Source organism: Strongylocentrotus purpuratus, unplaced genomic scaffold (genome assembly GCF_000002235.5).
Source record: "Strongylocentrotus purpuratus isolate Spur 01 unplaced genomic scaffold, Spur_5.0 spur5_scaffold_21, whole genome shotgun sequence".
In the NCBI taxonomy this organism is placed as follows: domain Eukaryota; kingdom Metazoa; phylum Echinodermata; class Echinoidea; order Camarodonta; family Strongylocentrotidae; genus Strongylocentrotus; species Strongylocentrotus purpuratus.
Window position 1 is genome coordinate 30535483 of NW_022145607.1, and position 22997 is coordinate 30558479.

Sequence of the window (22997 nt, forward strand, 5' to 3'; positions counted from 1 at the left end):
GCCTTGGGGCTGGTCCACCACCACAGCAGCAGCTTCACCATCAAACTCAGTGTCAGGGGGTGGGGTGCTGGTTCTGGCCTTCTTCACCTTGCCAGGGCTTGAACGAGTAGGCACGGATTTCCTTTTCTTGCCTGACTGACGTACCATGGTGTTGATACAAGAGGTAGTATAGAGATGTATCAATGTAGCCTTCTTCAATAACGAGATGTAGTAGAGATGTATCAATGTAGCCGCCAGTACGTCTTTCCGCTTTATGCTGACTGCGTGTATGTGTGTGACCATGGACGTAAATCTGTAATTGATACCTATTGTTCAGGGGGGATGATCTATTCATTCACCCCCCTGAACAATAGGTATTACGTAAGGATTGAGGCCCATGTGTGTAATAGGGTTTTTACGGACGTGTATCAATCAGATATGATTATTCGCGTCTGGGGACCGACCTTTTGTGCGTGCTGCATCCCTTTATATCCACAGAGCGGACGCAATTCATACCCCCCGCATGCGCAGTGAACGGTTTGCATCCTATAAACATCCGCTCGGCATCCCCTTTGTTTCCGTTAGGTGTACGTGATGCATCCGCTTTATCCGCTATGCATCCGCTCTTTCCGCTATGCGTCCGTTTCGTAATTATTTCCGGAAACCCCTTCGGAGCTGTCATCCACTTCCATCCGCTTTCATCCGCTAGGCTTCCGATGAACATTCGTTTAACATCCCCGCTACATACTACCCACGTCCGTTCTTTTCCGTTCTGTTTTCGCAAATTTTCGCAAATTTTGTCCATTTCTGGAGCGGATGAAAACGGATGGAGCCTCCTCCGAAATTTTGCTCGTCCGCTGTGTCCGTTATGCATACGTTTTGTGTCCATCGGCCAGTGGGACCGGGCCTTTACTTCCTGCATGCATGTATATCGTCGAGTGCAATCTAAAAGATTTCTAATTGTAGTCAACATGGGCAGTTAAGTACGTTGACACGCATGATCAGTCGGCGTTCGTCGTGTTCTCGTCCACTCAATCTAAAAGTCCCTAGTGTTTCCAAACGTTGACACTTCTGGCCAAAACCTCATTCTTGTTTTAAATTGAAACGCTTTAAAATGCTAAACACGTTTGGTGGGGGGGGGGGGGGGATTGGGTCGGAACAAAATATGTCTTCATCTCTTTTCGTGTAGAAATAAAACTGTGTATTATTCTGACTATGTAAAGGAACTTAAAGTAGACTCTCCGGATTTCGTTAATTTTTGGCATTTTCAAGTTAAAGTTAAAGTGTTTAATTTGGACTGAAATTAATGCTGAAATGCCTGAAAATGAGATTTCGCGTTAGAAAAACTGCTAGATATCACTTTGCCTGAATTGCATAATTCATATCAGACGAGTTATTAGTACCATCGCTATGCACCTAGGTCGGGACTAGTTTTTGTTATCCTGTTAGCTGTTGTACCTTATTTCTTTGAACTAAAATTTGGCAGTTCTTTTATTGATGGACAACCGTAAACATGCAGTTAAACTCTCTCTTTGTAACTTTCACTCAGTTTTCTTTTTACATTTTAATCATAATACTTTGAACTGATGTTGAAGCAAATCTCGTTTGAAAGGTATAGACCAGTTCTGGTCATGCGATTGCATTGTGAGAGAAACGTTGTGGAATCGATCAGAAAAGGTTGATCATCTAGCATATAAGTATTGGTGTGTACTGCAAGGTTCTGGAATCATCAAAGTGATAAGAAATTTGTCCCGGTCTTGGTAAAGTTACAAGCACTGTACAAGCACTGTACACAGAAAGATGTATATGGGACTACGCGACACGTGCGCGATATATATCCGGTCCGGATAGATATATTCATTTACCAAATATTTCAATCAGTTGGCGGTTTCCCTGTAAAATTTGTATCATCACGTATTAGTCAAAACATATTCTTTCACATGATTGGTAATAAGAGCTTCCATTTCATGTTTTGAGAGGAGAGCGTTTCCAAAACTGGTCTATACCACGGTTAATTCAGGTGTCAAAACATTTCAAACTATTTTTCTTCCTTTCTTCTTTTTCGTCAGAACACGCTACCCATATTTATCTACTCTCTCTACCATACACAATATGAGACCGTTCGACTTATGGAGACTTTCATCGATCCTGAATACAAATACCACCAGGCGATTGGGAGAGTATTCGCTGAAATGGCTCGCATCCTCTCTGAAAGCTTGGTGTTGCCCTTTGATAGTTTAAGCTTAGTCCAGGAAGTCAATGACATGTGGCACTATGGTTTGGTGAATACCACTCTATCGAAGGCTATTGAAGACCACGGCATCACATTAGGTACTTTGCATGGCCCTAAGAAGCGGGGGTGCGGGGGAATTTTTCAGGGGCTGCATAGCATCCCCTGCCAAAAAAAATTGTATGATATATTTAGGTATATCATTTATGCTTCGTTTACGAAATTGATATATCTCAGCACCCCCGGTGAGAAAATCGTTCCCAGGGCCCTGGTACTTTGTATCCTTCAGACGATAGGAGGAGAAGGTTGAGTTCTGGGCCCCGTTGCATGAAACTAACCATTAAAGGTAAATTTGCCATTATGGTAACTTCCATGGAAACCCTTGATGTAATTGGCTGTTGATTGATGATATCATGGCAGTTAAAGGAATTGCAAAGTCTTGGGAAAATTTGAAAATTGGATGGATAGTAATTTTTTTTGTATGTATTATAAGCACCAGAAAAATTAGCCCCTAAAACACTTCTGCTTTCGAGAAATTTAATAATCAAATTTTACCGGTGCTCCCGGTAAATTTCAAATATTTCAAATAGCGCCCAAGGCCATTTCATGGTAGCTGCGACCATGAATATCTCGGGACATTCAGTTCTGATATATAATTTCCAAACGGGAATACCAAATCGGTCGATTGTAGTCAAATAACATTGTTTTAAAGCTTAAGTAATATCAGTCTTGAGAGTTGCGCTATACAACATAAAGAGTTTATAATTTTTAATTTCATCACTTTAGACTCGATTTTAACCGCGACAACGATCACTGAATATTGTAAAATTGCATATGCTTCCAATATGTTCATTTGAACCGAATTCATGACCCCATATCAAACTTTGTATTACCTTTAATGGTAACTTCCATGGAACCCTTGATGTGATTGGCTGTTGGTTGATGATATCATGGTAGTTAATATTGATGGCAAAATTACCATCAATGTTAAGTTTTATGCAACAGGCCCTGGTCAAGTGGGAAAATAATTCTGAGCATTCCTAATTTCATATTATATTAAATTTTATTTCTCTCTCACTCTCTCTCTTTCTCTATCTTTCTCCATGCCTCTCTCTCTCTCTCTCTCTCCGATCTGTCTCTTGTCTATAACATCTCACGTCTCCCCTGTTTCTCTCTCTCTCTCTCTCTCTCTTTCTTCTTCTGATTTATGTAGTGTGCACCTTTGTTTTTGTCTTGTTTTGTCCTGTCATGTCTTGTTTGGCCTTGTCCTGTCATGTCTTGTTTATCTTGTCCTGTTATGAATTGTTTTGTCATGTCTTGTCTTATCTTATTACCGTCAGTTTCCTGTCCTTTGTGTCCCGTTGTGTAATTATGTTCTTTTTGTATATTTCGATTATTTAAATACTCTAAAAGGGTTTATGAAAATATGTTATTATATTATATCTATTTAAGTGTGATTATTAAGACAATTCAAAATGATTCATGGAAATAAGGTTCATATTTTATTTATCATTTGGAACCTACAAAAACAAGCTATGCTTTCCAGTAAGTTCCGGTTTCATTTCATAATTTTGAACTTACTTGGTAAACTTTGTTCTTTATTGTGCAAACAATTATTATTATGAAATGAAATAAAATCGATCAATCAATTAACCAAACAGTCATCATCTTACTGACATTAACATTTTACACTATTCTTTTCTTCTGCTTTCCTTATAAGCATGTCTTCAAAATGCAGTGTATAGACTTTGGGAAAACGCTCAAGAATTTCAAAGAAGAGTTAACACTGTTAACACAAAAAGGTAAAGTATTTTTTTCTCCATATCAAAGAGAGACAGTTTTATGTTAAAAAAATAAAGCAGATTATTTCCACTTGGGCCCCCACCCATCCCCAATCCCAGAGCCAGAGAATCCTGTTCCCGCCAATTATATATTATACCAGAAATTATTAACCGGGATCCTATTGCTTTTCTTTTGTTTCTTTGTTGTTGATTTTTAAGGATCATTCTCAATTTTTTTTTGACAAATGATAATTGAAATAAAGAGTTTAGTGTAGCAAGACAATTCCTTCAATTCTATATGAAACACAACTTATTCAATTGTATATGATTCTTAAATCGTTTGCATTGTCTACTACATACAGTTTTCACACTCGGTTCAATGAAGTGTATCCTATTTTATATTCAATATCACAGAAACCGTTAAAGTTATTTTAACGTTTGGTGTATGATATGTTTATGTTTTATGTTACATGACTCATTGAAATACAGCCGGGAGCTGATAAGTGAAATAAATGTAATTGAATATTGGGAGTTGCATTGCGCGACTTCAGCCAATACTGAGTTAATGACAACTTGTTTTGAAGAGTCATGGGACTGGCCAAGAGTTACTGAAAATGAACTTGTATTACTTACTTTGAATTTCTCGAATATGATGCCTTGTTTGGTAAAAAAAGAGCGTGCCTTTTTCTTTCTGAAATGTGGATCTTTTCTAACTGTGCTCTTCCCTACGGCATGTTCAACGGCATCCATCATGTCTATACGGAGCCTAATCTTATCAGCATTATTCTGTGTTCATGTTAAATTCAATTTAATTTTAAAACATTAATACTGCATTTTGTTTAATCAAGTGCCTTGGATGTAAGGCGAATCAACGACCAGATGATGCTGCTTAGTAGGGCATTTCTAGGAGATCTTCCAGGAAACAATCTAGATAGGTAAGCTGGTTGTATATATTTCTTATCTTCAAAGAACATTGTAAACACTATGTGAGATACTTGGGACTGGTAAAAAAAATAGTGACAATGGATATTTTCATGGTGCTTACGTATAATTCACCACGCAAGATAAAGGCGCTCCATTATTGCATTGGCTCTAGGTAGGCTACCTATTGCAGTGCTCATAACATTTACAGCCCCACTGCACTCATTATAGCTACTTGCGCCCTCTATATAGCAAACAATGCCCAATCGGTGCCGGTTGGTCCCCCATGATCCTCCTTTTCTTATGTTAATTGAGAGCCGACTTGATGAGATAACCACCTCTCAGTGAATTTGCAGGGAGGTCTAATCCCCCTGGCCAAACGAGTACAGACGGGCTTTTAGTCTTTCTACCGATACCTTTTTAAACATACACTTTGCCGCTCTATTGATTGGCAAATGTTACATTGTCTTGCAAAAAAAAAAAGGAGTGCCACACCGGGACTCGAACCCACGACTTTCGCATTTACCAGTCAAATGTTTGGATTGCCAATAAAACAAACCAGTCTTTTCAAGATCCATTTTTAGGTTTCTTTTTGTACGATATCACTTTCGCGTGGTGCGTCAATGCCCGTTCGTAAGTGGCAGCGGCTGACGCAGTCATACGTCAGACAAATGACGCCGCGTGTGCAACAGGCATATTAAGGTTGCGGTAAGGTTGGGAGAGATGTGAGTTGGTCTAGCGGTAATGTCCGTGGTACGATCAGGGGCCCGTTTCACGAAGCCTTTTTTCAATGACAAAATCAGTGACAAATCTGCTGATAACCAATCAGAAGCAGGGATTTCAGTAGCTTATAACAAAATCTGTTATTTGTCACTGATGACAAATTTGGTGAAATGGGGCCCAGTTCTCAGTTTTCGGCTACAAACTGACTCAGATAGGACGCAAGGTCAAAAATAAGTCACGTATGTTCAGATGGTTACGGTTTAAAAGTCGGCCCACACGTAAATAATCATTTCTGATTGATACCGAGGTTTAAGCTGGCTCCACCTTTTCGCTGGATACGCCACACCCCAAGCGTTAAAGGATCATGGGGGACCAACAGGCACCGATTGGGGAAGTTTTCTATATAGAGGGAGCAAGTAACTACAAGTAGGACAGTGGGGGTTTAAAATGTGGCCTAACGTCAGAAATGGTCGGCATGGCCGCAGTCGGCGAGCCAAGGTACGTCGGCAAAACGTTGCACCACATGTTGATCGTAACTGTAAGGCATATTTGTCACAATTGAGCCAACTTTGGCAAGATAAACACAGAGACTTTCGCCTGCTGTCACATTTTCGACGTAGGCCCAACATTATATCGTCTAACCAATTGTCTCGATGAAACTCTTTATTTCCTGGTAAGTTATTAAAATTTCAGAATCACTTTTACATACTCATACAGGCATCTGATTTTTTCACCGCGGGTGACCGTGCCGCGAAGCACCGAGGATGTGCCCTACACCTTCCCTGGAATCCTCGATGCCATGCACGATATCGCTGATGACCCCGATCAGGAACACCGCTGGAGGGTCGTAGAGCAGCAGGTCGCCATATTAACACATGCCGTCGAGGCCGCCACCTCCGTACTGAAGGATGTTACGTCATGGTGACGTCACATGATTGCAATAGCAATAAATTTTCGACAGGACACTAATTAGACACTCTAAAGGAAAGAGGCTTTTGTGGCATGCATTTAATGCCTCAAAAGTCAATGAAAATTGTCGATCTTTTTTAATCTCTCCTTTATATATCTTCTACCAGTGAATTACTTTGACCGATATGGGAGAACGAGATCGTAAAGCCACCTTGCAATCAAACCCTGCAATCCAAACAATTTAACAAGATTTTCAAAGAAATTATAGGATGTCCGATAGATAGCATATTTTTAGAATCACGAATTGACCCGAAATCAAATCTTGAAAATCTATATTTTGTAAAGATCGATTTTTTAAAATAGATCCTTTGGAGAATGGACGATTTGCTATTGAGTGCGACAATAAGCATTGTAATGTTCTATCATCGCAGTGAATTTTCTAAAATGTTTGTGAAAAGTACCATGAGGCCTACTCTATATATTTACATTAATGTATTTACTGTGGTGAAGATGTGACAGGGGCGGATCCAGCCGGCGGCAAGGGAGGGGGCCAAAGAGGGGGCCAAAAAAATGAGTAGTGAGCACTATTTTTGTTTTGTGCTCTACGAGGGGGGAGGGGGAATAGTGCCCACTATTTTTGTTTAAACTCAACAACCACCCCCCCCCCGTCTTTTATAAACAAAAAAAAAGGTAAAATAACGTGTTTTTATCTGAGTTTTTTTTTGCCAGGGGAGGGGTCCCGCCCCCCACCCCCCCCCCCCCTGGATCCGCCACTGAGATATGATGTCTTCTAAACTATGCAAACACTGCTTCGGTCTTCAAATATCTACGCTTAGTAGCATGATTAAACATTATTTAACATTGAAATAATTAATTTATTAATTAATTACTACCGACAGATCTGCTTCAAGTATACTGTGAAACATTTCTATTTTTTTCTCACTAAAATATGCATGAAGCTAAAATATGTTCGAAAATCCAAATACTACGTCTAGATCATTTAAATTTATTTTTATTAGAAAGTACAACAAGGAATCTTATTATCTGTCATGATGGATAATTGTTATATATTTTCCTTTTTTTATAATAGAGGAGTCGTGGTGGTCTAGTGAATTCGTCACCGGACTGCTGATGACATAGTTCACAGGTCGAGTTCCGCCGCGGTACTAATGTCCTTTGGCAAAACATTTAATTACACTTGCCACTCTCCACCCAGATGTAGTAAATGGGTACCTGGGGGGGGGGCGTTTCATGAAACAATAAGTCGGTGGTTTCCACCGACTAACATCATGTTCACCGACAATTCTTTTGTCACCGACTATATTCCGGTCCTCTGATTGGTCAAATGTAGTCAGCGCTGACTAAATTGTCGGTGAACATGATATTAGTCGATGAAAACCATCGACTAATTGTTTCGTGAACGCCCCCCCCCCCTGGAATGCTTTTAGCGCCTTAGGGCAGCTGGGTTAAAGCCAGGGTAAAATATTTCTTTGTAGGCGCCTTGAGCATCCCCTGAGACGGATAAGTGTTCAATATAAATGTACCTATAACTATTATTATTATTTTGTTATCATTTTCATTATCTTCATCCTTATTATTATTTCTATCATTATTTTATGATTTTGATTATGATTACCATTGTACAGATTATGTAGTGTAATTTTCTTATGTGTAATATTGTAATATGAATTTGTGTAAAACTTTGTTATGTTTTTGTAAACAATTTTGTTGTGTATTCGGTAGAAGAAGAAGATCGGTAGAAAAATAAATGAACCTGAACTTGAAATTACATACTGTTTCTTCGATAAATGTTATGTCTAGGCTTAAATGTTCAACATTAATAATCCACTTTAATATTAGTCAGTATAATGAAATTGGTCACAATTAATTTCGATTTTCAAACGTTGAGATGTCCCACAAAATTCTTGTTTTAAATTACATGGATGGAGGTGTCTTGGACGAGTGGACACGTCGCCGGATTGTGGATCACAAGGTCCGCGGTTCGAGTCCCGCCCGCGACACTTATGTCCTTTGGCAAGAAATTAATTTACATTTGCACACTCGACCCAGGTGATGTAAGTGGATACCTGGCAGGAATTAATTCCTTGAAATGCTAGAGCAGCGTAATGGCAGCCATGCTAAAGCCGGGGTAATAATTGCGGAACGCGAGGAGTGTCAAGTCTGACAGATAATTATGAGCGCTATACAAGAACCCACTATTATCATTATTATGTGTGTTCCGGATAGACCTCGACCTTTTCAGTCTATTGTGCTAACAAATCATTATATACATAATATATAAAGCTTTCTTTCTTTATCTTATTCTCCCCATCCTCTCTCTCTCTCTCACTCACTCTCTCTCTCTCTCTCATACTCTCACTCTCCCTCAATCTTTATTTCTCTCTCTCTCTCCTCCTTCTCTCTTCTCTCTAAATCTCCCTCCTCCCTTCCTCTTCTACCTCTCTCTCTCTCTCTCTCCTTCCCTTCCACTAGTCATTCATTAGTTTAGTTTAGTTAGTTTAGATATCTTTAAAATATTTTTAAAATATATAGTGTGTCACAGCTTCCACTATCAGAAAACAATATATCTTACAACATCATTTTATTCAAATTGAGTTCCCATTGTAGTAGAAATAACAATCATAAAATTGTAAAATATTTGTAAGCTGACTCTGGCTTATATGCGTTCAGATTTTTGTTTTGTTAGCTTATTTGTTTGATTGTTTGTTTGTTTGTTTGTTTGGTTTCGTATCATGTTTTGTCTTTAATCATAGCCATGTTACGTGCATATGAAAGCATCAACATCACAATTGCACAATACACATGAACAATGTTGGCATCTAGTATACTGTAATCATCCTCATTAAAAGCTAAACGAACATTGAGTTCTAAGTGTATGAAAAAAGCTCGAGCTATAGTATTGATTCATGCAGAACTGCTTGATAACACCACGCTGTATAGGTGCACATGTTCATCTTATCGTGAATATTTGTCTCTTAATAAATATAGGGGTCCATCCACATTTTAAAAACCTACCAAATTAAACATTGATCGACGAATACATATATCAATTTAGACTGCTATATATTGATTGTATTTGGTACATTGTGTTTTGTTAATGCAAGTAGATCTACGCCAATTTGCTGTGTTTTGATGGATCAAAGTAATTAATAGACAAATGATCATATATTATAGGGTGTATATACACTCAATCGAAGATCCAATTTATTTCCAAATGTTAGATCAACCTTTTTATATGCTGGATTCATCCTTTATACTGTAGGATTGGGCCTGCATGACATGTTTAAAGTGTTAAAGCCCCTCTAAAGTGTTGGAGGCCCCAAAAATTTGATAGCAAAATTTCACTTAAAGTGTATCATGATGTGAAAGAGGTATCATTTAAGACACATTTCTGCAAGGGTTTTCCCCAAAAAATGTGTTTGAAGTCGAAAATTGATGAAAGAATACAAAATTTCGGTTTTCTGCGTACAATTAAAACCTCAAATTATGGATTCCTCTGATCAATATTTGTCTTCAAACACATTTTTTCGGGGGCAATCGATCACACAATGTAATCAATGCTATCTTGATATTTAGCTACATAAATAATGGATAGGCGAATGTGTATAAGTATACGTACAGTAACGGGAGAACCATGGTAACGAAAGGTCTGTGAGAACCATGGTAACAAAAGGTGTGAGAGAGCCATGTTAACGAAACGTACGGGAGAACCATGGTAACCGAGAACCATGAGAACCATGGTAACCATGGTACTGAAAACCATGGTAATACCATGGTGTTTTTTTTTTAGGGTATAGTTGTATAGTTGTGTGAATAATGGCCTGTTAAGCCCGTTATAAGCGACCCGGCTTGTTTACATTCGCATATTATCGGATGGTATGCCATTTTCCTGGCTCCAGTCTAAGCAGACCGAATTTTGAAATAATGTAAGTATAAAACGCGTGTATTAACACGGTATTCGTCTGGCTTATATTACATTTCATTTCGAACGACATTATTTCCTAAAATTACTATATACAGCCTGTTTACGTATGTCTGGTACAACTAACGTACTTGTATATAATTTGGCAGAGAACGGTAGGCCTATGTGTTGTCCATACATGCATTTTTTCAAAGTCATGGCGTACGTGCAGGTACGTGCCTTGTCGCACTTGCTTCGGGGCACGAATATAATTCAATGCAATCCAGTATTGAGTGTGTGCATATACTATTTGTATGTTACAGTATGTTCTTGTTTGGTGGTTTTTATTCATTCACCATGTTAAATAATTGTTTATGGATAATAAAATTCAGTGATTTACATCGAGATATAATAAATAGTAGGAACAGTGAATAAACGAAAAATGTTTGAAGCGCAACGTCCCTAAGATAACATAGCTGATAATTATTAGGTTGAGATAGAACATGGCTTGAAATAAGACATTCTGTCATTACAACAACAAAAAATATATATAAAATAAAAGTTTAAATCAAAATCATGCCCCTTAACAATAACAAGCAAAACAAGGGAATACACATCATTTACCTCTTCTTGACAAAAGATAGCACTATTATAGTGTACCTCAAAACGTAACACACATATTTGGAAAGAAATAATTCCTTCAGTTTCTCTTTATTAGTAACAAAAGGTTATTACAAGTTCGTATATCAGGTGGCAATAGGTTCCAAATAAATGTTCCAAAAAATGGAGTATTCATTTGTAAATGTCTAACCATAGTTCTGTTAGCTGAAATTCAGTACACTATACTTTAGAATTTTTGTAACTTGGTATGGCTACTTTTGAATAGCATGCAAACGAATACTTTAATAGGCCTCTTGCTCAGCCGTAGGCCTACCCGTAAGGGTTATTTTAGCTGATAAGTATACATAGCCCTATTATGAATTATTAACTAGAAAATTGATAAAAATGTGCCTCAGTCTGATAAGTATACATAGCCCTATTATGAATTATTAACTAGAACATTGATGCCAATGTGCCTCAGAAAAAACTCGAGAAAAATCATGTACGTGTTCATGCCAGGACAGGCACTGATCAATATAAATGCCTAGGAATTTGGTAATTTTCTTTCGTTGAATGGTGATGCTATCTATTTTAAATGGAATATTAGTTTGTAAATGTCTAACGATAGTTCTGTTAGCTGAAATTCAGTACACTATACTTTAGAATGTGTGTAACTTTGTATGGCTACTTTTGAATAGCATGCATAAAAATACCTTTATATGCCTTTTGCTCAGCCGTAGGTCTACCCGTAAGGGTTAGTTTAGCTGATAAGTATACAGCCCTATTATGAATTATTAACTAGAAAATTGATGCCAATGTGCCTCAGTGTGACCCCCCCCCCCCCCCCCCCCCCCCATAATACCGGATCGGATTAACACGCTTGTAAAATGATGATAATCGTATTGACGATGATGGAGGTATATCTCACCCGCCATGAAGAGTTCATAGTCTGCAAGCACAGACTCGAATTTGACACTTTACCGCAATTCCGAAAGCCTTGAGCTGGCCTAGATCTGTCAGTTTCTGGAGGTGTCAAATCTGCTATACTTGAGAGCCTATTGTAGGCTCATCGTGCGGACACTGTTACGCACGGCTGTCAAGGGTTGGTGCCTGCAAACTATACTTTCCATGCTATGCAGACAAACGCGAACTGCCTTACTTGAAGATGATGATGATGATGATCATGACCATGATCATGATATTTGAAGGTGAAAATGATGATTACGATATTGATGTGGTGATGACGATATAACGGTGATATTATTGATATAACAATGACAATGATGATGGTGGTGATAGTGATGATGATGATAATGACGATGTTGATGTGATGATGTCGCTGAAATATGATGATGACAATGAAGATGATGATGACAATGAAGATACTGATGACGAAGGAGGTGATGATGATATCATTATAGCCTTAGCCCTATCGTAATTCCTGATAAAGTCTCGTACGACTGTTCTCAGTTTTATATTCATTTAGTTTCTCAAATACATTATCGTAGGCACTCGGAAACATACTGTTAAAGATATGTAATAGTTTTACCTTTATTAGTTATGATGCATTTGAAAATTTGCTTGATTTCACACAATTTTTTTCCTCAGATTATTCACTGGACAGTCCAGGGACAAGAAAATAAAATCCTTCTCTTCAAAATGTGGACTAATAATACACTGCAAGATCTCCCCAGAAATTTTGGCTACGTGATCCTCACAGCCGTGGCCAGTGCCTTCATGGTCGGCTATCTTGCTGAAAGAGTCGCTTTTGCTCGTAAGGCACTTAAAGTAAAGGTGAGAAAATAATTCATCTGGAATGAAGATGTCACCATGAAGATGACGGACAAAGAAAGAGGACAAAATATACAGTTCCTCAGGTAGACAAAGGAACATCCCTTCACTGCTATAATGTAAAAGTGTGTAGAACAGGTGAATATGCATGTGACACCTTTTCTACACATTTTTACATAATAGCAGTGAAGGGATGTTCCTTTGTCTACCACAGCAATTGTTGAGGGTAGATCATGAGTAACTGTATATTTTGTCCTCTTTCTTTGTCCGTCATGTTCATAATGTGTAGCACCCCCTGCCCCCTGCCCCGCCTCTCTTTCTCTCAAAGCTATAAGCCACTTTAGAGATAGCACTTGTACAAGTCAGACTTTGTGTATTTTAGAATAATCACTGCCAAAATGACGGTGCTTCATGAATACCCTCTATTCACTATGAACATGACGGACAAAAAAAAGAGGACAAAATATACAGTTCCTCATTCTACCCTCAACAATTGCTGTGGTAGACAGAGGAACATCCCTTCACTGCTATTATGTAAAAATGTGTAGAACAGCTGTCGCATGCATATTCACCTGTTCTATTCATTTTTATATAATAGCAGTGAAGGTATGTTCCTTTGTCTACCTGAGGAACTGTATATTTTGTCCTTTTTCTTTGTCCGTCATGTTCATAGTGATTTGCTCCCTGGATAAGACTGCTTTCACCTGTCATCCGTAGAATGTACCGGCGGTGCATAAATGACAGATTACGTAACTATCATGAACAAGTATCCAGCAGTCGTCTCGATGGGTTTTACTGTAAACCGGTTTACTGGCATATTTCAAATTGTATACATGCTTTTTAAACAAAGGTTGTTCTTAACAACCTGAAAACTTGCCCGAGGCTTGCCCGACATAGCAACTAGTAATTTATGCGGACTTGATTCCAAGTCGTTCATTTATTAATAACAGATTAATGGAATAAGTCGTCTCTAGGTCCCCAAGAAAGAAACGCCATAAATTCGAATATGTTACTAGTAAACCGGTCTATTTTGGTACAAATGACCTGTACCTGCCCATGCGCAGATTGTATCTCCAAAGTGGCCTAATTCGTTGAATTTGGAGACCCCATTGCTCGCAAGGTACATAAAGCAGAGAAAAGAAACCCACTGTACTTAATGTTTAACTTGGAATGAAGCCCCCCTCCCTCCCCCTCACTCACTCTCTCTCTCTCTCTCTCTCTTTCCTCTCTATCTCTCTCCCTCTCCCTCCCTCTCTCTTATTTTGAAAAGATAATTGACACGGACGTCGTCCGTTTCTATTTTCTTTTCCTTCTCCCAGTATCCTACATTTTACAGCCCAGACAACCAGCTGTTTAACTGTTCCCAACTTGCACATGGGAACACGTAAGTACAACATAATAACCGACCTTTCATTTAGTGAGTCACTAAACCGACCTAATCCGATAGAAAATCCACATTGAATGATAGCTACATCGATTTATCTTGACTTAACATCATTCATATTTTACTTAAAGTAATGATAACGTATATTTATACAAGTGTTTGTTGTTGCATTTTCATTCTTGTCGGAAAGTAGATGTATAATTATATAAAAAGCAGTAGGTATTAATGTTATTTATTCAATGTATAGATTACAAAAATGAAAAAGTCAACAATTATTCTGGACATTCACTCAAGCTATTCATTCAAAGGTATAGATTAAAATTCGATGGTTTCCTTCAGTTTACGGACTATACGTTTGATCTAACGCATGTTATATTATGTAGCCACATCCTTTTCACCTTCCATTTTTTGTTTTATATTTTCGCAGTTTGGAGACTTATCCTCAGTTCCTGATGTTTCTCTTTATCGCTGGTATTGGTTTTCCGGTAGGTTTAAAACCCGAATTATTTACTCCCAGTGGAACGCATTATTGTTAAAGGTAAAGACCAGTATTGGAAAAGCCCCAATTTCAAAAAATGAAATGGAAGCTCTTATTACCAATCATGTGAAAGAATATGTTTTGAATAATACATGAGGATAAAAAATTTGCCGGGAAACCGCCTACTAATTGATATATTTGGTAAATTAGTTTATCTATTGGTGTGTGAGAGATAAAAACGCACGTGTCGCGCACGTGTGCGTAGTCCCATATACATTGGATGAGGGCGCTGTTATGCTGACGCCTACACTTATATTTTTACTCAGACTTCTGATTTTTTTTCACCTAGAATTTTACTTTTTCGTCAAATGTGTTACGACTTTGCATAGCTATTTGGGCAGAAACCAACGTTGCCCTGGACATCGTGATGATTTTGGATATATATCTGTTTTTGCGATATGTATTTTCAAGGAGAATTCTGTCTGTTCATGATAGCATATCTATCAACGATAGATGTTCGGATTTTCACCATGGAGTCGGCCAGACGAGACGGCCTGCTCACCAGTCAGCAGACACGTCGTTTTCCGGGGACTTTGTCAGCAGATTTTGAATCTCCCGCCATTGAGGTCGGAACCAGTGAACCGAAGTATTCGTCCGAGTTCTCAAAGCAGTTACGTCACAAAGCGGACAATCGGTTGCCAGGAGAAACGTGGGACACAATTAAAGAGTTGGGCATAGGAAAGCGAAGACGCGGTCGTCGTGCTGGAACTCATATCGTACGACGCATCACCACAATTATTGGGATAAGAGACCAACGATCTGAGATTAAATTGCCTGATTGTCGACATAATGTATCGAATTTGATTCATATCAAACCGAATCGCGAACCAAGAACAGGCGTAAGTACTTACAACTTTCCATCTTGCTTGCTAACAAATACTCGTTCTATGAACAACAAGATTGATGAATTTAACGAACTTATCCTTGAATCCGATATTGACATCGCGGCAGTAACCGAAACATGGTTCAAAGATGACATGCCGTGTGATTATGTGTCGATTCCAAATTATGAGGTGTTCCTCAGATCTAGAACGAACAAACGGGGTGGGGTGTGGCTATATATTTCAAAGAAACCCTCACTCCTAGAACAGTCGGACATATTGATATACCTGATGACTTGGAAATAATGTGGATACAAATTCAGCCAACAAAGCTACCACGATCCGTATCCTTCATTATTGTAGCTGTTCTGTATTACCCACCAAATTGTGCTAAAGCTGACAAACTCATTGAGCATATTCACCATGTGATAGACACCATGTCTTCAAGACATTCGGACGTTGGTTATATTGTCATGGGTGATTTGAATGAACTCGACATATCATCTCTCCTCTCAGACCCAAGGTTTGTTCAATGCGTGGATAAACCTACGAGAGGCACAAGGACGCTAGACAAAATCATCACCAATATCAGCGATTACTACCAGTCGCCTACCATATCTTCGCCTTTGGGTGCAAGCGATCACTGCACTGTCTTATGGTTGCCGTTGGGAAACATCACAAAGAGTCCCAACGTTATCAACAAACGCACAACCAGACCAATGAAAGACAGTAGCATTAGAGAGTTTGGAATGGAGATCCTCAACTGTGACTGGATTGACGTTCTCTCAGCTGAAAACGCAAATGATAAGTGCGATGCGTTTTACTCTACATTATCACCAATGATTGAGAGATACTTCCCAACTTGCACCGTCAAACTACATGACAAGGACAAACCATGGATGACCCCTTCCATCAAGTCGTTAATCTACCAGCGCCAAAGGGCATTTGCTGTGGAAGCGAAGGGCGAGTGGCGACGCCTCAGGAATCGAATTATTCGTGAAATCGAACATGCAAAACAAGACTACTACAAAAACCGTGTGGCAAAACTGAAAAATGCCAACCCGGCGTCATGGTATAAGCATATAAAGACCATGACAACTGGCCAGACGAGATCTCCACTTATTCGCATCGAAGGGACTTCTCCTACTGACTTCGATGCAACGGCGAATAAGATCAACAACTTCTTCGTGAACATTGCAAACGACATTCCTAGATTGGACCCTTCTAGTTTGCCGTCATATCTACCGGCTGACCAACCACTTCCCCTTGTTCAACCATGGGAAGTTTATCGCGAGTTGAAAGCCATAAAACAACGGAAAGCTCCTGGACCGGACGGCATTTCGGCCAGACTTGTCAAGAAATTCTCTTATGAGCTTTGCTCTCCGCTTACTGATATTCTAAACGCATCTTTTAGTCAGTCTATTGTACCAGAGCGTTGGAAGAGAGCGCATGTTGTTCCCATTCCCAAGACATCTCGAGCATCTATCGATAACCTCAGACCAGTATCTTTGACTGATCATTTTGCCAAGATAGCCGAAAAGTTCATTGCTAAGTGGACTTTCAGCGACATGGAGAACAACATAGACCCAGCACAATTCGGGAACATGAGGGCTGTATCCACCTCTCACTACTTGATTGATCTCCTACAATGATTCACAGCAACGCTGACAAGCCCAAAATCATTACTACAATGGTGACAACGGACTTCAGTAAAGCGTTCGATAGGATAGACCACAATATAGCTGTCCTCAAACTGCTCCAGATGAACGTCCGTCCGAGTGCTGTAGCATGGATAGCGAACTTTCTCACCAAACGACAACAGAGCGTGAAATATCGAACGACGCTCTCTAATTGGCTGGAAGTTTCTGCAGGGGCTCCACAAGGGACTAGACTCGGTCCTATTATCTTCCTGGCTATCATCAATGAGGCATGCCGGAGGTCACCGTCGTCTTACTGGAAATATGTGGATGACCTAACCATGCTAGATTGTAGGAAATCCCCATCGCCACCGAATATCCAGTCAAGCGTGAGCAACCTACAAGAATGGACTGTAGACAACAACATGAAACTGAACCACAAAAAGTGTTCTGTGATGACAGTAACTTTCATGCGTGAACCACCCCCACCGCCTGTCATCCAAATTGATGGACATGACATTAGCCGAGTAGATTGTGTCAAATTACTAGGGGTTTTCATCCAAAAAGATCTAAAATGGACTTCTCATGTCAATGAAATTGTTAAGAAGGCAAACATGAGGCTGCATATGCTGAGAGTTCTCACTAAATTTCGATTGCCCTTAGATGATCTAGTGCTCATTTACTGTTCATACATAAGGCCAGTGTTGGAATATTGTGCGCCCGTTTGGAACTCCGGCTTGTCTGCCAAACAAAATGAACAAATAGAGAGAATTCAAAAGCGAGCGTGCCGCCTCATGTTAGGGCCACGTTTTGTCTCGTATCAAAACGCTCTTCAACTGTGTAAAGTGTCCTCTTTGAGTGACCGCAGAGAATGTCTGTGCCTCAAATTTGCAAAGAAGCTGCTCGAGCCTGGGTCAAAGTTTAGTCATTGGCTACCCCAAACACGTGGGGACTCCCATTCTCGAAATCTGAGAAATAAAAGCAAGCTCACTGAAATGCCATGCAAAACGACACGGTATAGAAACAGTCCGTTGCCATATCTAGTCAGATTGTTAAACGCTAATAGTACTGAATAATTACTAGTTTCACCTTCGACGAACACATTCATTGTTCTCTACTACTTTCACTCTCTCATTACCCCTATTTTCTCCTCTATGTCAGTGCTGTGCTGCGGAGCGAGGAGACCCTCTTCATGGCTTCCTTGTTCTCTAGCTCTCTGTCTTGTTACTCTCACTCTTTGTCTCCCCTCTCTCTCTCTCTCTCTCTCTCTCTCTTTCTCTCTCTCTCTCTCTCTCGCTCTCCCTCTCTCTCCTCTCTCTCTATCTCTCTTTCTCTCCCTATCTCTCTCCCACCCTCCCCCCTCTCTCTTACTTTTCTCACTCTCCTTCTTTCTCTCTTTCTCCATCTCTCTCTGTCTATTTCTCTGATATAACTTCCTAAATAAAAGGGTGACATGTGAATGCATTTTTGAATAATGTTACTATAGAATTTTACTTTTTTAAACTAAATCAGATTTAATTGTACAAAATTTCTGTTTGACTTTTTAACAATTCCCAAGATGATGCACATTATATCGAATATTACAATGGCAACCTTTTATCCATGTTTTTTATGCGAAACTTATCTTATTTTTATGCAATATTCTACATGTACCTTTTACTAAATTGGCCCAAATACAAAATTTTCTGCATTTTAACTACAATGTATACTTGTTTAAATCATTGTAGCATCTATTTGATTTTATAATTCCTGGATTTGGTTTCTGTTGTTGTCTCTGTTTCTGTTATTGAAGAAAACACCATAACCATACCTTACCCATCTGGCTATGCATTTTCAAACCAAAGCATTTAATTTTTTTTAATATAAAAAATGTATTACTATTCATATATTGTATAATTTCAATATATAATTTTATTGCAAATATGGTAATACAATTCGAATTTCTGTACATGTACCAAGCAATTTGCCGAGGTCGTTAAAGCACAATTACAATTATATATCATATGTACAAAAGAATTCCAATTTTACTACCATAATTTTACCATGCATAATGTTTTACGTGTAATTTTACTCTGTCATTGATGTATACTTTGTAAAAGAAACTGCAATTCGGCTCTCGGGCCGCGAATGTTTTTGAATGAAATAAACCATTTTAAATAAATAAATAAATAAACATCTTTCTGTGTACAGTGCTTGTAACTTTATGAAGACTGGGCCAAATTTCTTATCATTTTGATGATTCCAGAACCTTGCAGTACATCTATGCTAGATGATCAACCTATTCTGATCGATTTCAAAACGTTTCTTTCACAATGCAATAGCATGACCATAACTGGTCTTTATCTTTAAAGACCCTTCAGCAACTCCAGGGGCCGTAATGAAGTTCTATTTGTATCCATGTAAATAATAAACTCATCTTTCAATTTGCCGAGTCGGGTTCTGATCTTTCCCGTGCCCTGCCGAGACCCGTACGGTAGAGGAACTCGGAAATAGTTACTACGGTATATTTTGAACAAATACAAACTCGAAGGTACTATTTGACATTACCTTGATAATGCCAAACACGTTGGTGGCTTTGTGGTCATACTGTCCTTCCCAGACAACTTCCCTATATAAGAACAAAAAAATTCTCAGGACGATTAGCCTTTGACCACTACACCCCATACAACTACCACCTTAGGACGACTACCACCAGAGACAACTAAACCCCGAGGACTATCTCCTTTCTCCGGATTGCATTTTGTTTTTATGTTCAGAGTTCTGATTAATCCACGGTTTTCTTGTGCAAGAAGCCCTTGCAATAGGGACTTTTAGATTTGTGTGGACTGATACGTGTGACGTCTATTCAATGTAGTGCATTGAAAGGACGTCGATCGTAGCAATCCACGTTGTCGTTCGGTAAATCTAAAAGTCCCTATTATGGGTTGCACTCGTCTTTTCGAATATTAGTAGCTCCGAGAGTATTCCAAATATAGAAACTTCCTATACTAGGGTTTCATAAGTAAACAAGGTTCATAAATCCGAATATAATTGGTTTTGACGGTTCGACGGTCGATTATTCCGAAGGTTCTTTTATTCAAAGGTTAATAATTTGGATAATGAAATGGGGTTCATAATTCCGAAGATCCGTGCAGGTGTAACTCCAAAAATGAAATTAGGGTTCAAATTACCGAAATGAAATATGGATTACAATACCGAAAATAAAAAAAGGTTCATTATTCGAGGGTTCGTATTTTCAGCATTTTTTAGAATCACGAATCTTCGAAATAACGAACCTTCGGATGAATGAACTTCAGATTAAGGAACCTTATACAAAAAACAGGAACCTTCAAAAATACTGCTAGAGCTGACCTAGACCGTCCCTAAAAACTATTACAAAGACTTTCGAGAAATCAACTCGAAGGCCATTTAAATAACCTGTTCCATATATCCCTTAGATATGTGCTTGGATTACGTAACACGTCATTGTTACGTTCGATCATTTCGATAACCGATGAACAAGTCTATTAACATTTTTGTAGGATGATTATACGAAAGTCTTTGCGCTCGTCTTCCTCACATTTCATACTTTGTTGTCCAGGAAGCTTCATCGGTGCTTGGAGCCATCTGTATCGTGAGTCACATGAGTTATGCTCATGGTTACTACACTGAAGGTGAGCTTGCTTGCGATTTTTAATCTCGTGCGTTCGTAATTATACCTCAGTCATGCCGCCACACCAACTCCATATTGACCCCAAAACTGCATGTCGTTGTTAAAAAATTGTCATGTAATTTATTTTCTAAGTGTAGATGCATTATGACTGAATGCATATATAAAGCTCCGTTTAGTCTCATTTGACAACGCCCCCTATCGTCAGAGTCAGAAGCCTAACATGTTAGCCTAAGGAATTTTACCCAAAATATCGTTAAAAATTCGTTTTTTGTTTAAACAAAAAGCACATCTACTCCGACGTACGTTATCACTAGCTCTTTCATTGAAACCCTCATGTCCCACTGACTTTTGAAAGTTCACCCACCGTAATTTGATCAAAATAGGTTGCAAGCTCACCGTTGCCTATAAAACACATGTGAAACAAGTCGAACTTTGGACTCAGTCTGCCAAGCGATTGTAAGGTTTTAGGTCAAGCACACGAAGGATAAGAAGCATGAATTATAAAAGATCAGTTCTGATCGGTTCATTATGTCCATTTCATCCAACCCCCCACCGTAATTTTTCCATTGAAGATAAGCAAACTTTTTGCCGAGGTAAGCAAAAACATGAATATTCATGATCGCCATGGACTATTCGATTATTTACAGATGGGTGCAATTGTGCACCACCCCGTGCACCACATCAAACACCCCTACGTTAAGTCAAGTATTTCATTGTATTATGTAGTTTGGTAGGTTTATTTTAATAACTGTTTAATTATCAGATAGCAATAATAGTTTAAAGATATGGAAAATGTTCTTGTATTTTATATTTAGCAAAGCAATCTCACACACAACTTCCCTACCAAGTGTCGTCTAATCCGCCGATCGTCGTCTGCGATAAACGTCCAGCGAGCGAAAATAAGACAACCGGAGCAATATGTAAGACTAGATCGAAGAGAAAGGAAGGAAAAGTCAATGAGCAATAGCCATTAATTTCGTTAAACTAATCTGGCAGTAGAATGTTTAATCATCTCTTTTTATCTGCAAAGAGAATTTGTATTCAATCATTCTTGAGCAAGAACAAAGCAATAGATTCGAAGTATATGTTGTGACATATCGGTAAAACAAACATTGTTACATCAGTTGCACATGTCTCCATTTATCTAGTAATACAACAAATTTATTGCGTTTGATAGAAAGAACCCGCTCAACTTCATAAAAACGTTTAAGCATCTTCTTAAAATAATATAAAGATAGCCGTTCCCTTTTGCATTTCGCAGAGAATATATAGTGTTTTGCATATAAAATGACAAAATTAAAAATAGATTGCATACCATCTGGGAAACCAAACAAAAAGGAATTTTTATTCAAAAGCACTTCGTTGTTTAGAATAGAGCTTTGGAAGTCTTGAATGTTTAATTATCATGACTTAATTGTTCATTAACGAAATTATGAAATATTAAGTATTTTAACTCTTTTAATGGCTCATAAGATATTATTATGTATGATTTTTGTTAGTGCATGTTCATAATTGCAGCAATGACAGCAGCAGAATTAAATACCGGCAAGTTTTCATTCTATACCTTATCTACTTATATTCCACCAGATCCCGGTAAGAGGATGTGGGGATTCTATGACATCGGAATGCTAGGTCTGATCGGTCTCTCTGTCACCAATGCACTTCGCATTCTTGAAGTTATCTAAGACGCCACTCTGCACCTTCTCAGCAAAAAACATTCACTTTTCCCCTCCAGAAAATAGTGATGAAACATTAACGCCTACAGCCCGCTCCTCATCACGCTTTGTAAGAGACTAACAGTATTTTTACTCGTGTTTAAATGATCTAATCTATTATATGGGACTACCATAACGTTTGTAAAAGGCAAGGATGACCTTAAAAAGAACAAATAATACTTTAATACCGTGAACTTTGTTAAGGTACTGTCTTTTTATTATCTTTTACCTATTATATGTGCTAGAATAGAAATAATTTCATTGTGTTATGTTTTCAGTTGTACGTATTTATCTTGAAGACGCGCCTAAAGTTCTTCTTAACTCCCTCATTTCAGTTATTTTCTGGTCACATGATAACATGACAAATTATGTTTAGGTCTTTTATGTATTTTTG

At 38.6% G+C, this 22997-nt stretch overlaps 2 protein-coding genes across 2 annotated transcripts in view; both read left to right on the forward strand.

The window, feature by feature from the left end:
• The window catches only part of LOC762877 (N-acetylated-alpha-linked acidic dipeptidase 2), a 29395-nt gene extending 22264 nt beyond the window's left edge, over window positions 1-7131 (forward strand). Inside the window, exons 15-18 of the mRNA XM_030994483.1 lie at window positions 2049-2310; window positions 3930-4011; window positions 4839-4925; window positions 6352-7131. Of these exons, the coding sequence (XP_030850343.1) occupies window positions 2049-2310; window positions 3930-4011; window positions 4839-4925; window positions 6352-6559 (639 nt within the window). The 3' untranslated portion in view covers window positions 6560-7131. The remainder of the gene's footprint in view (window positions 1-2048; window positions 2311-3929; window positions 4012-4838; window positions 4926-6351) is intronic.
• A 3195-nt stretch (window positions 7132-10326) lies between these two features.
• Window positions 10327-21732, forward strand: LOC105443894 (microsomal glutathione S-transferase 3-like; the record flags this gene model as incomplete). The annotated part of the gene is made up of 6 exons (XM_030994318.1): window positions 10327-10490; window positions 12674-12859; window positions 14176-14240; window positions 14668-14725; window positions 20817-20889; window positions 21704-21732. Coding segments are annotated over exons 2-6 (360 nt in total), but the record flags the coding sequence as incomplete, so codon positions are not given.
• Window positions 21733-22997: the final 1265 nt, after the last annotated feature.